Raw genomic sequence first — 15,212 nt, forward strand, 5'->3', positions numbered from 1 at the left:
TAAAAAAATGTTACGAAGAAGAATCTGAAAATGAATTTCATCTACAAACACTTGATTTTAAATCATAATCGATCATTTTACCCTGAAACACTGAACAAAATCATAATTGTGCACATTCACAAAGGACAATGTTTCATTTATGGTCTCAAAGTGCTCAATCAGCTTCTGTTATTCTGTCTTTTGTGTTTCTGTAACTTGATCAGTTTTATTTGTGATCATCTCATTTGTTCAAACTCTCAAACTACCACCAGAGGTCACCATCTCCTGCTACTGACATCAACCTTGATGAGCGTCACCTGTCAATCACAATCATTCATTCATGACTGGGCACTTAATCTGTGTTATTGTTATGATATGACAATTGTTACTGTTCTTTCAAGCAATTAATAATAATAATAATAATAATAATAAAATCACAGTTATTCATCTTCAAGTGTAGGCTATGTTGTTTTTTGAATGTTTTCTCTTGTATTTCTCGCTTCAGGCCGCATTACTAACGGAAGTGAAGGACGTCGCGTCATTTGAATATCAATTCTGATTGGTCAGTTTGGTAATGAGAGGAGTTTATGATGTCAGCCTCCTCTGGCATTTGTTAAGTAATTAAAACTCATCTGGGCTTCAAAATATGTGTCTAAGTTCTGAACTTTAGTAAGTAAATCATCTATCTGATCACCTGCTTGCCTCTCATGGACATCACTGTTGTGCAGAAGCATTAATCACGTGACACAGTAATGAAAGATGTCGACAGACAAAAGAGGAAAAAGAGTTTCTCTTTCTGAGTGCAAAAAACGTCGACTAACCTTCACAATAGGTGTGAAATATCCAGCAGAACATCTGGTTACTCAATCCTGTTCTCTAAACGTCTTCATAGTAAATATATTTAAATTAATTTAAAGAAAAAGATCATTATTTTTCTTTAATTAGGTTTAGTTCAGTGATGTTGTTCTCATGTTGAGGGAGGGACACTGATATTTCCAGCACTGGTCATTAATAAACAGTGTTAACCACAGAAAGTCCTTCACTGTGAAGATAAAGTGCTTGAGTTAAAACAGTCAGTCATTTGGTTGCTGTTGATCTGATGAGCTTCAACACGGTAAGACAAACACATTCATACTTAAATAAAAACTGATGATTATTTCTATAGATGAAGCTCATATAACACATGATTCCTGACATGAGAAACATCTTCTGTACATCTAATGATCAGTTCATTTACACACACTGATGTTGAGCATTAATAATCTTCAGATGTTCAAAGATCTTACTAACACTAAGAGCTGTTTAGAGTGATAAACATACACTGTTTATGAGTATATGAGTGATGATTTATGGTGTATTATAGATATATTTTATGCTGATGTTGGTCAGAATGGCTCCTCGTCTTCCTCTGATCTTTCTGCTCATGATTCACGGTGAGTCTCTGTTTCATTCACATTAGAAACAATCTGTTTTTATTTAATTTTATTTCAAAGACTCCATAATGAGTGATTAATGAGCAGTTTTCTGTTTTGTTGATGTATTTCCTTTTGAAACAGGAAGTTAGGCTGTGTAGCACCAGATCATCAATATTTTGGTCCATAAATTAATGAAAATGAACTAAAAATTGTAAAACACATTTATTTGTCATTTGTTGCATTATTTAATAGAGCAACATGTTGTTCATGGTGGATTTTTACTGTTGTGTTTCTTTGCACTGTTTTCACACGTCTGTCTCTTTTCATTTCTGCTTTTCTGCAACACTCTCCTTCAAAGCTGATGAAGTAAATCACACTGAGATCCTTTAATAGATTTTAAGAAGATTAGCCTGTATTTTTTCTGTAACGAGGCATCATTTTCATGTAATAAAATAATTCATATGCATTCCTAAGTTTTCAGGGTCTGATGTAACTGATAAAACAACATTTTCATCTTGATGAATTCTGTGTTTCAGGGGTTTCTAGTGCTGATTGGGGTGTGAGTTACAGTCCTTCACACATCTGTGCACTAAAGGACTCATCAGTGATAATGAACTGCACTTATACATACCCTACTGGATATTGGATCACAAAAGTGTTCTGGACCAAAGGCACTGTAATAAAGGGTGAAAAGCCTCCAGATCTGTCTGAGGACCCTGAATACAGTCAGAGGCTTCAGTATCTGGAAGATAAACAGCAGAACTGCACCATCAGACTGAGTCATGTGACACTGAAGGATTCACACGAGTACTATTTCAGATTCATCACTGATAAACCTGATGGTAAATGGACTGGTGATCCAGGAGTGATTCTTAATGTCACAGGTGACTTTCATGAGGTTTCTCTCTTCTTCTGTGCATTATGTTGAATAATAATCAGTGTATGACAGCAGCACTAGATATAATGTGTGTGTTGTGTTCAGATCTTCAGGTGGAGTCTCCTGAGAGAGTGACAGAGGGAGATTCAGTCCGTCTGACATGTAAAAGCAGCTGCACTCTGACTGACAGAGCAACATTCATCTGGTACAGAAACTCACAGCCATTAACTGAGAGAAGAGACAGAAACAATGAACTCCTGCTGCAGTCAGTCAGAAGAGAGGATGCAGGCAGATATAGCTGTGCTGTACACGGACACAATCACACCTCTCCTGCTGTTGAGCTCAATGTCATGTGTGAGTATGAATTTAAGTTTTTATTTTTGAAAAGCAAAAAAAAAAAAAAAAAAATCAGATCATGTGTGTCTCTACATTCACATGCAAGTGTGAACTGCACAACAAAATCTTCAAAGTTAAATCAACACTCTCTCAGCTGAAGATTACAAACATAATCATTGAAGAAAAGAGGAACAAACATCTGAAATCACAATTGTGGTGATCAGAGTTTTCTGTAGTGGGGTTTTTGACAATTTATTAGATTTTCTCTTGCTGTTGAATTAATAAGTTCAGAAAACACTTTTACTGAATTCAAGACATCAGATGATGTTGCCTGATAATTAATGGTTACATCATCATAAATAGACCACAAAGACATCAACAATCATCATATGAAACACTACAGTGGTGACATACTTCATGCCAGCATACAAAACTCATTCATGGCTCCCAGCATGCATTGCAGCATGAATAAATTATGCAGTTGAGTTCTTTACTATTTTTTGACTGCTATTAAAATAGACATGTTGATCTGTGTTTTCTTTTTCTTTATCAATACAAAATCATTTTCTGAAAACTCCTGCAATTGCTGACAAAAAAATAAAATAGCCAAAGTCATAGATCAAGAGCCCAACTAAAGCAGCCACTGATCACCATGACGGTAACGTCAAACGTTGGTTTCCAATAGAGCGGGTGAAGGGTTATCTGTGTGTCACTGTCTTCCTTTATGCAATGCGACACAATTAAATTAAATACATTAAATACATTTTTCTGCGACATCACGGCTGGAACAACAACACAAAGTATGACAATGATAATCTCAGGCACTGTTTATGTGCTTTATTTAATGTTAAAAGCATCTAATGTGAGTTTGAATATCATTTTGTGTGCCTTTTATAGATGTACTTAAAGCAATAATGGGCATTTTTTTACCTCAGCTCTTCAAAATAAAAGGAAACAAGAACGTTGAAACTGTCAACTCATTGTAAACAGACAAGTGAATTATATGACAAAAATGTTTCAGTAACTCAGTATGTGTTTTTTATAATGTTAAAATGGTGTACTATTCATGAATTTAATTAAAATTGCCGCTTGAAATCCACCAAGTAAACTGACTAATCTGTTTAGGTCTGCCTCCTTGTTACATGTGACAGCGGAGCGCCGTAAATGAGGGAGAGAGGAGAGAAGTGATCGGGATTTATGTCTGAATCATTCGCTAATCTCTGGCCTGATTGGTGAATTATGTGTTTTGTTTTACACTGCGAGTGTGACCAATAAATTTGACTGATATAGCATCTTAGATTGTTGTAAAGTAAATAAGTGAACACATGAATTCATTGTGATCTGAATACAGGGAAATACATGCAAGGGAATCGCCGTCATTTAGAAGGAAGACCACATTTATGTATGAATCGAGATCATGATCTTTTTTTCGATTAATCGTGCATCCCTAGTTCATTCTTATTTCTCTTTCTTTCAGTGCTTGTTCACAACAGGTGTTTGAATGATTGAAAGTGTTTCAGGAACATCAAACTAACCTTTAAATAACATTCTACTAACATTAAGGAAACTGAACATTTTCATGTTCTCGGAATGTTACAAATCAACATTCCTAGAATGTTGAGTTGTTAATAAAAGTTAAGTTCAGAGAACATTTCAGGAACATTAACGTTTTAAAAACATTCCGCTAACACAGAAAACTGGACATTTTAAAGTTTCCATCATTCCAAAATGGAATGTTTAGAAAAAGATCTTAGATGACTTTTACAATGCATTTCTAAAGTACAAATGCAGTACTTTAGAAATATATAAAAGGCATTTAAACTATATATATATATATATATATATATATTAGGGGTGGCACGGTTCACAAAACCCACAGTTCAGTTCGTGTCACGGTTTTCGGTTCTGTACGGTTCTTGTTGTTATTTTTTCTTTTAATCTTTAACACTCCAGAAATTTCCTTCAGCATATGATATATAGCTTATTGGCTTAATTATCCACAATTTAGGATACAGTATTAACATTTTTGTAATGTAATCATGCACTAACTGAATTTGACTTGACTTTAAGCACATTATTGGGACCATCTCTGAGTAAAAGCTAGGTGAGATTTTGATACAGCAAGAGAGAAGACATTGATGATGACATGATTTTCCTTTATTTGGCAAAAAAAAAAAAAAAAAAAAAGGAGAATGTGTATTGTTATCTCTACAGGAACTTGTGCCTTTTTAGCACACAAAGATTGAAATTAACTTGCATTTATCAAACTGCCAACTTCAGTGTAGCTCTTACAAAAAAAAAAAAAAAAATTAAAAGAAAGAGAGGAACTCTTAAAGCCTGTCTTTTAAACAAGTCAAAATACTTTAAACATAAATATATAATATAATGTAATAACATAATACAATGAGGCTATAACAATAGCAAAGGCCATAATCATAAAGTCAAGCATAAGTTGAACCATCTTAACACAAAAACAGTATAAACAATGCTTCTATTCCCTGAGAGTGAGGATACATTTCTTTCACTTGAAATTAAAGTGCAGTATTTGGAAACTAGATTAAAGTGCCACTGTATATATATATATTGCTTAAATGCTGCAGACAGTTGAAGTTGTTTCCTAACCGGCTCTCTCCTGTTTGTGCTTATCGACACATTGGCGTGATGTCTTCTCAAATGAACTGTCATATTAGAAGTGTTTCCATTAGCATATTGAATGCATTTTGCACAATGCTTGCACAGAGTCGCAGTTCTATCTACTGTTTTATTTCCGTTGTCATCGTAAGTAACATGAAATCCAAAATGTTCTCACACACCGGATTTGAACGACGCGGGCGCATCCGCCAACTCCGGGCAGCCTTCATTATCTCCTCCACTTGCCATTTCTGCAGCACTCCTTACTCCACTTTTACTGCCTATATGTATGTTCGTGCGAAACTGTCTGAGCACGGGGCTACATTGCGCATGCATCGAACCGTGCGATGCACACCCGAACCGAGACAAGCTTCTGTCTTTAGCGTCTTTGTTAGCACACGTGTCTATAACTGACGCTGGTTCAAATCAATCAAGTGAAATTGAATTAAACAAAATAAATCCTGAATGTAGTGTAAATACTACCTGACACCTGTAGATCCTCCAGTGAATCATGTGATCTCTGTCAGTCCATCTGCTGAAATATTGAGTCTGTGATCTCAAATTTACTTTGATTGTTAGTGTTTTTGAATTTTTCTGTGTTAGACCCTCCCAGGAACGTCTCAGTGTTGATAACTGGATCTGGTGAAATAGTGTCAGGAGATTCAGTGACTCTGATCTGCAGCAGTGATTCAAACCCTCCTGCTCTGAACTTCAGCTGGTTTAAAGGAAGAACGTTTGTAGGATCTGGAAGAATCTTCAGCATCTCAAAGATCAGCTCTGATGACAGTGGAGAATACAAGTGCAAGTCCAGAAATAAACATGGAGTGAAATACTCTGATGCTGTGACTTTAAATGTCATGTGTGAGTTAATGATCATCTGCATATTGTCCAAAAACTTCATATTCATAATTTTCTAATATTTATTGTGATATTTAATTTTTGTGCTTTTTAGACCCACCCAGGAACGTCTCAGTGTTGATAACTGGATCTGGTGAAACAGTGTCAGGAGATTCAGTGACTCTGATCTGCAGCAGTGATTCAAACCCTCCTGCTCTGAACTTCAGCTGGTTTAAGGAGAATGAAAGCTCAGCTGTTGGATCTGGACAGAGTTTCAGTGCACTACAGAGTGGACGCTTCTACTGTCAGGCTCACAATCAACATGGATCTCAGAGATCAGACGCTGTAACTGTCACAGGTGAAGCTTTTATTAACACACTCCTGTATCTTCACATCATTCATCAGTTTGGAGAGTTAATCATGATGATCTTCCTCTTTCAGTTCATCATGGTGCTGGTAGGAATGTGATTGTGATCGCAGCGACATCTGGAGGATTATTCATCATCATCATCCTGTTTATAATGTGAGCGCAGTAAAAAAGTTCATTTTTGGTTTAATTTAGAAGGAAATGTCCATGTAGGAGGTTACGTTCTCGTGTCCTTGCGCAACGTTCCCTAAAAATTCTCTAAAGGTGATGAAAATTCTGAACTTTTACAGAACATTCAGGATGTTCCTAAAACTTCCTCTTTTGGTAATGAAAGTGCTGCAGTTCAAGGTTCCTTATATGACTTTAGGGGGATGCTCCTTTTTGGTCATTTTATGGTCACATAGCAATGTTACAAAGGGGACATTTGGGACATTAACAGAATGTTTCTGTATGGTTCTGTTAGTCAGATGGGGACGTTTCATTCAGGACAGTGCTGCATCTTCCTGACCCATTTGGAAATGTCGGTTAAGAAGCAGCCATTTCACCTATAGGTAAAGTGCAAAGTTCCCATAAAAATAATAATAAAAAATAAATTACAATCAAATAGTAAATCCTTGCTATCTGTCATTTCCCTATATTTGTGGACCATTGGATACCTGGCATTTCTTTAAACCAATCACAAAGGTCCTGGGTGGCCTATATACCCCAATGGACTCTATGCACGGTCCTACAGTAATAGTCCCCTAAACATTCCCAGTACGCCCTGAATGTTCCCTGAAAGTACACCAAATAACGTCCCACAATCCTTAAAAGAACTCCACATTGTGACCGTCTTGGAACCATCTGGGAATGTTACTAGGCAACGTCCTTGACACCAGAATAGAGGGGTGGCTCATTAATGTTGATTATTAGTGATCTTTAAAAACAGCATTCATATTTTCTCTTAAATACATTCATCTATATGCTGTCAATGTCTGTCATTATAACAGAAAGAAACGAAGGAGTGATAAAACTGAAGATCTCACAGTGACACAGGTAAATCATCCAGACACACGACTTTACAGAAGCAGAAAATCAATCGATCAGCCGTTATCTGTGTTTCAGACTGTAACTGTACAGACTGATGGGAAATTAACATTATCAGTATTTATTAACACAATCCAGAAAAAAAAGAAAAAAAACTTTCAAAAACATATTTTCTTCTCTTTAGACGAATGCATCAACTCCATGTGAAACGCTCTCATGTGGTGTGACACAATAAGAAAAAAATAACAAGGTTTAATTCTAATCTCTTATATGTTTGCAATATATTTTGATGTAGATTGTTTGTCTAATCATTTGATAATCATTAGCATTTACATCAGCAGTGTATTTCACTTCAAATTCTGATTCTTTTTCTGCTGTACAATTATATTTCTGTATTTTACATCAATACATATCTGATTCCATCTGATGTGGCACTTGATCTGAAAAGCGAGACAAACTGCTCTACATTGAGAATCTACACTTCAGATCAAATTGATTTACATTTCTTAATGAATAATGCTTATTTTCTTGTATTTCAGAATGATCTCTATTCTGATGCGTCACAGAGAGCTTCAGTCCATGACGAGCCTCTTTCTGAACCGGATTCAGCCAATGACGCTCCGTATGCCAGTGTGAATCCAAAGAGATTCAGAGGAAAAACTCCTGAATCCAGAGATACTGAGGAGATCCAGTACACAACTGTCCAACATCACAGAAAGAAAGAGACGAAGAGAACAGAAGAGACTGAATGTCAGTATGACGATATAAGAGTTCATCAGCCTGATGCTGCCGTGAGGTGAGAAGACTTAACCAGCACTAATTTAACCAGCATTACCTTAACCAGCACAGAGTGTATAATCTAAAGTGTAACATCATTGTTGTCCTGTTTGTTTGTTTGTTTTTTAGGCAAACTGTTCAAACTATGGAAGAGCCTTCAGTGATCTACAGCAGCGTCAAATGAGTGTCAGAGTGTATATGTTGTGTTATGTATTAATGTAAGTGTTTTATAATGAGTTTCCATTTCATGTTTTTCCTCTCCGGCCCTCGACGAGCCAGCTCCAACCCTCCAGCACTTCTTAGCCCACAATTCCCTACCTACCACCATAGAATTCCCCAAGAAATTTTTTTGGGGGGAGCATATACCTGTGGGTGGGGAACTCGTGGGTGGGGACTCTGAACTGACCCGCCATGGCCGCCCGAGGCTCCGGATCCGCCCTGGAGACTTACGGTTAGGTCCCACGGTTAGCTCCAGGGCGCCCACCCCCCTCCCCAGTTGTTCCATCTACGGCGCGAGGCAGCGTCTACCGGGAGGGTGAGGTAATGTCACAGTTCCTCTCTGTCCCAGACTCCAACTCCCATCATCCTCCTCGTCTCTCACCTGCACGCACTTCCCAATCAGCACTCCATCACGGATTCCTCACACCTGGATCACCTCATCATCTCTCCTTTATAATGCACTCACCCACTGCACTCCTTTGTCGGTTCTATTGTTTGCCTTATGTTGGATTGTATCGTTCCTTTTGTGATTAAAACCCCTTATATGTTGAAGTCCGTGTCTGTGTGCTCTCTAATACAACCAACCGTAACAGATATGTGGTGTTGTTCTTAGTGTATTTCATATGTGAGGTTTAAGGATTTTGTTTTTGTTTTGTCCTAAATTAAGTTTATATATTTTGGTCCTTTTGTTGTTATCCTATTTTTTTTATTTTGTTTTCCTAGGTTTTCCCTGTTATTTGTTTGTGTATCCAATCATTGTTGACTTTGTTTTGCATCTGTTTTGTTTATTATAGTATTTTGTTTCTTTTCTCTTTTTGTGTCTGTGTGTGTGTAGTAATTTGCTATTTCTTTTGTTTTAGTTGGACACTGACTAATTGTATGTTTATTTAGTTGTAATCTTTTTTTATTTATTTTATTTTATGCAAGTCAGTGATCAGTTGTGGTGAGTTCTTTTGTACAACATCCTCATTCTTTTGTGAACTCTTCTACTGAATTTTAGTCTGAATTTTTTTTTTTTCTTTATATTTTAGGCTGCAGGGCCTTGAGGTTAGAAGGCTAGCTGTTCTTGCATTCTGGTGTTGATATTTCAAGCACAGAGTGTGGTTTGCTGCTTATAACCAATTGTGTGTGTGTGAGAGGTTTCAAGACAATCACTCTGATATCCACTGCCTCTCTTGCCTTTCATGGTAATGAGCCTGTGCCCTATTTCTATTGGGTAGTCACTTCCCCGTTTTTAAAGGGGTGCTGTAGTCAGCTAGTCATATTATATTCCTTTTAAGGATTTGGTATTCGAGTGTCACCTGGTTATTTCCTGCCACCATGAAACACATATAAACCATCACAGATGATCACATGACGGATCTCTAGCTCACTGCTTTCTCATGCTTTCCTCTAATAATTGATTATGTTATACTGATATACTGAAAATTACAATTGTGCACCTTTACAATGGACAATGGTCTTAAAGTGTTCAGTATTATCAGCTTCTGATTTCTTTGTTTGTGTAACTTTCCTTTTAAGTGATCAGTTTTATTTGTGATCGCCTCAAAAGACAAAAGCGTTTCTCTTTCTGAATGACCCTCACATCAACAATCCTGTTCTTTAAACAACTGAGTAAATATATTTAAATAAACTTAAACATCTTTTTTTTTTTTTTTTCATTAGGTTTAGTTCAGTGATGTTGTTCTCATGTTGAGGGAGGGACACTGGTATTTCCGCCACTGGTCATTAATAAACAGTGTTAACCACAGAAATGTCCTTCACTGTGAAGCTAAAGTGCATGAGTTAAAAAAGTCAGTCATTTGGTTGCTGTTGATCTGATGAGCTTCAACACGGTAAGACAAACACATTCATACTTAAATAAAAACTGATGATTATTTCTGTAGATGAAGCTCATATAACACATGATTCCTGACATGAGAAATATCTTCTGTACATCTAATGATCAGTTCATTTACACACACTGATGTTGAGCATTAATAATCTTCAGATGTTCAAAGATCTTACTAACACTAAGAGCTGTTTAGAGTGATGAACATACACTGTTTATGAGTATATGAGTGATGATTTATGATGTATTATAGATATATTTTATGCTGATGTTGGTCAGAATGGCTCCTCCTCTTCCTCTGATCTTTCTGCTCATGATTCACGGTGAGTCTCTGTTACATTCACATTAGAAACACTCTGATGTTTGTATTTAATTTTCAAAGACCCTATAATGAGTGATTAATGAGCAGTTTTCTGTGCTCTGTAGACTTTTACTTTTAAAACACGAGGGTGTGACAATGCAATAACTCATCCAGTTTATAAATATCCAATAGTTTTTTGTTATGTCACACCCTGCATGTGCATATCCATCGTAAATAGTATGTGAGATTAGAACTGTGTCCCAAAGCATAGTATGTTGAAAAGAGTATACTTCCTCAAAAATGTCAAATATTACCCAGAATGCATTGTTTTCTACGGTATATTACTATTTTAATGGAAAACAGCATGTTATTGTCAAAATTTGGCCCTTTTTTTACAGCAATTTTTTACAGTGTACTATTTCTGGTAGATTTTCCAAGTATGGATCTGTAACGGCTAATATTGCCCACAGCCCCTCGTTGGTAACACTTTATAATAGCTGCACGCTATGAAGCATTAGTTAAGCATTAGTAAATAGTCAGCTCATAAAGCATTAATAGACATTAGTAAGCAGTTTATAAATACAGCTGTAAATGCTTTATTCATTATTTATGAGCATATTTATAATGTGTTTAATAATTGTATTTTCATACTTTATTAATGATCAATATATCATTTCTAAAGTAAGTATTAGATTATTTACAAATCAGTTATTTAACAATTGTCCGTGGTTCATAAGATCATTTAGAAAGTGTAAGTAAATGATTCATTAACTATTTAAATGTACATTTATACATCTTATTATTTTGGCATATAGTAATAGTTACTCAGTGTGTTAATAAATGCTTTATTAACACATGTTGCTTATTTTTTATTGATATTCACTTGCTTTATTATTTTGTTTCTGGTTTATAAATAATGTAATAGTTTAGAAATGATAAATTGATCATTAATAAAGTATAAAAATACAATTATTAAACACATTACAGATATGCTTATAAACAAAGAATAAAGCATTTACAGCTGTATTTATAAACTGTTTACTAATGTCTATTAATGCTTTATAAATGACGAATGAACTATTTACGAATGCTTAACTAATGATTTATAGCGTGCATTATAAAGTGTTACCCCTTTCAGAATTAACAGAATTCGTTTAGTTTCATTGTTACACAGACGATACGCAACTTTACCTGCCTTTGAAATGGAAAGATGCAAACTCCATAGCACCATTGTTGGTCTGTTTTGAGGATGTTAGAGCCTATGGCCTTACATTTTTTAAAGTTCAATGAAGGGAAAACAGATGTCATGGTATTTGGACCTGATATAACACATGTGAGCCCACTTAATCTGGGTGCTATAAAATCATATGTGAAGCCCAGTGTTAAAACCTGAGTGTTATAATGGACAGTGATTTTAAACTGGATAAACAAATTAACTGAGTAATTAAATCCAGTTTTTTTAGTTGACTTTGAATTATCCAAAGTCAAATCTTTTCTGTCTTTTAATGATTCTGAAAGGGTCATACATGCTTTTATCTCAACTCGTCTTGACCTCTGTAATGGCCTTTATGTAGGTATCAGTCAAGCCTCCCTCAAACATTTGTAGATGGTACAGAATGCTGCTGATCATCTGTTAACAGAGACGCGTAAGCGAGAACATATTACACCCATACTGGCCTCCGTTCACTGGCTTCCTGTTCATTTTAGAATTGATTTTAAGGTTCTAGTTTTACTATTTAAGTCATTAAATGAACTAGCACCAAACTATCTGTCTGATTTAATACATCTGCATGCTCCATCGAGAGCGCTTAGGTCTGCTGACCATTTACTCTTGGTTGTCCCTCAAACAAGGCTGAAAAGCAGGGGGGACCGTGATGTCGCAGCCCCAAAACTTTGGAATAATTTGCCCCTACATGTTAGGCAGGCCCAAACACTTTCTGTTTTTAAATCCAGTCTTAAAACTCATTTTTACACACGTTTAATTCAGTATTAGAGCTGTTTTAAGATTTGGTTATTGTTTAATGTTTTTCACTATAAAACCGAGCAGTACTACTAACTTATAAAGATTGAGTACACTGCAATTAAAGTCTGTTTAATAATTGATGCAACTTAAAACAATCACATTTTCTTTTTTTTTTCTTTTTTTTATTATGCAAACAGACAATTACAATATTTACAGAAAAGAAATTAAATGCAAAATACAAAGACCAACAAAACATACATAACAGCCAGTATGATTTGGGTATGTGTGTGTGTGTGTGTGTGTGTGTGTGTAACTGGGTGTGGGAGTGGAAATATATGAATAAAGGAGCATGTAGGAAAGTACAACAGACATAACCAGAGTTAAGAAAAAATATATATCAAAGAGGAGGAAACAATGATGAAGATAATAATAGTATCACACGCAAAAAATGAGGAAGGTGACAATAGCAACAGTATTAATAATAAATAATAATAATAATAATAATAATAATAATAACAATAATAATAATAGTAATGATAAATCCAATTAATAAGAAATGACAAATAGTAATAATAGTATTAGCAGTAGTAGTAATGATAAATATTAAGAAATATACTCATTTCATCCGGAATGAGGGGGAGGTTAAAGGATCAGGAAGAGTAAAAATAAAGATAACAGTAATAGCAATAATGATAATAATATTAATAATGGTAATATTGATACAGCCATTAATAGTAATGATAATAGTAGTAGTTGCAATGGCAGTGATAATAATAATAATAATAATAATAATAATAATAATAGTATTAATAATGGTAATATTGATACAGCTATTAATAATAAGATATTATAAAGCTGCCTCTATTCCCCTCATGGCCATGGCATAGGATAGACCCCCGTCAGTGTCATGTTGCAACGAGCTATCAAGGTGCGGTGCTGCGGGGCCGAGGGTCCCAAAATCCATCCCCATCCGTCCCACACATGCCACGCTTACCCTGTCTGTGTTTTTTTTTTTTTTTTTTAAATAAATATGGCTGCTTTCATTGTTATACTCATAATATGTTTGTCAACTAGTGTATAATGCATTAAAAAAGCATGGCATGCAGCATGGAACCAGCCCAGTGCAAAGCCCAGGCCGCCACGCCCACGCCACACTTACCCTATGTGTGTGCATTTTTTTTTTTTTTTTCCCTTCCTGCTTTAAACTTATTTTATGTTCCAAATGAATGTGTGTGTGCACCTCATCTAATATGTGAAGCATTAAAACAGCGAGACAAGTGCTGAGCCAGCCAGAGACAAGAAATCCCAGGTGAAAGTACAAGCTGGAGGGCGAAAGCCCAAGGCCCCCGGTCCCACATCACACCCACCCACACCTAATCAAAACCGCACATGTCAGGGACTAGTATGCCACAGCCAACCAGGGTCCAGAAACAGCAAAAAAAAAAAAAAAGAGAGAGGAGAGAGAGAGATTTAAATGTAATCTTATAAGTATTTTATTTATATTTGATATTAGTCGGTGTTGCTACCTCTTCCTGACCCCCCTCCCCCCAATCATGTGTGAATATTGATGGTGTACCATTGAGGATGGCTTCAGATAAAGAAGGTCGGTGGATTCATGACTGTAGGAAGTTAAAGAGAGATGACCAAGAAGGGTGTAATTCTGATGTATTATTTTGAGTGGAGGTAGACAAGTTTTCCATGGAGATGTACTCTATTAGTAAATTTTTCCAAGTTGTAATGTGTATGGTGTTCCTTGATTTCCAGTTCATGAGGATAGTTTTCTTGGCGATAGTTAGAGCCATTAGGAGTAATTGACTGTTTGTACTGTTTAAATTGATTATGGATATGTCACCTAATATACAGAGGGAGGGAGACAGCGGGATGTGACATCCCATAAGGTTGGATAGTGAGTCAGTAACGTTTTCCCAGAATTTTTTAACTGAGGTGCAATCCCAAATAGCGTGTAAATAGGTGTCTGGAGTGTTTTGTGTGCAATGTGAGCATGTTTCTGAAGAAAAACCCATTTTAAATAATTTCCGTCCAGTTAGGTGAAATCTATGAAGTACTTTATACTGTATAAGTTGTAAGTTGGCGTTTTTTGTCATGAAGTAGATATTTTTACAGATTTGTGTCCAGAAAGCGGCATTGAGAGCAATGGATAAGTCTGATTCCCATTTTACATTGGGTAGGCTTAATGTATTGTCTGATTTGGATATTATTTTATATATTTTGGAGAGTAGTTTTTTTGGGGAGGTTATATTAATTAGCTCTGAGATTGGAGGGGGAAGATCTAGATTAATTGTCTGAGTGTCGATTTTTGATTGAATAGATGATTTGATTTGTAAATATTCCAAAAAACAATTACTCCCAATGCCGTATTTCTGGACCAAGTGGGAAAATGGTGCCAAGTTGTTATTAAGCAGGATGTGTTGAAGTTGTGTGATGCCCTTATCTACCCATGTGCGTAAGTTGAGTGGCTTCTTGTTAACCATAAAATCTGGGTTATTCCAGATTGGGGTGTATTTAGATGGTGCAAGAGGGGTGTTCGTGATTTGATGAAATTTCCACCAGGCTGTCAGAGCTGCGGCTATTGTCGGTGTTTTAAAACAGTGATGCTTTTTGATTGTCTGATTATAGAAAGGTAATTCTGAAA

General features: G+C 35.9%; 1 protein-coding gene across 1 annotated transcript in view; it reads left to right on the top strand.

Moving 5' to 3' along the window:
• LOC127515784 (B-cell receptor CD22-like) overlaps positions 1-15,212 on the top strand; it is a 224,895-nt gene that overhangs the window by 146,595 nt on the left and 63,088 nt on the right. Inside the window, exon 6 of the mRNA XM_051899841.1 lies at positions 5,842-6,043. Within this exon, the coding sequence (XP_051755801.1) occupies positions 5,842-6,043 (202 nt within the window). The remainder of the gene's footprint in view (positions 1-5,841; positions 6,044-15,212) is intronic.

This window comes from Ctenopharyngodon idella, chromosome 1 (assembly GCF_019924925.1).
Source record: "Ctenopharyngodon idella isolate HZGC_01 chromosome 1, HZGC01, whole genome shotgun sequence".
NCBI lineage: Eukaryota > Metazoa > Chordata > Actinopteri > Cypriniformes > Xenocyprididae > Ctenopharyngodon > Ctenopharyngodon idella.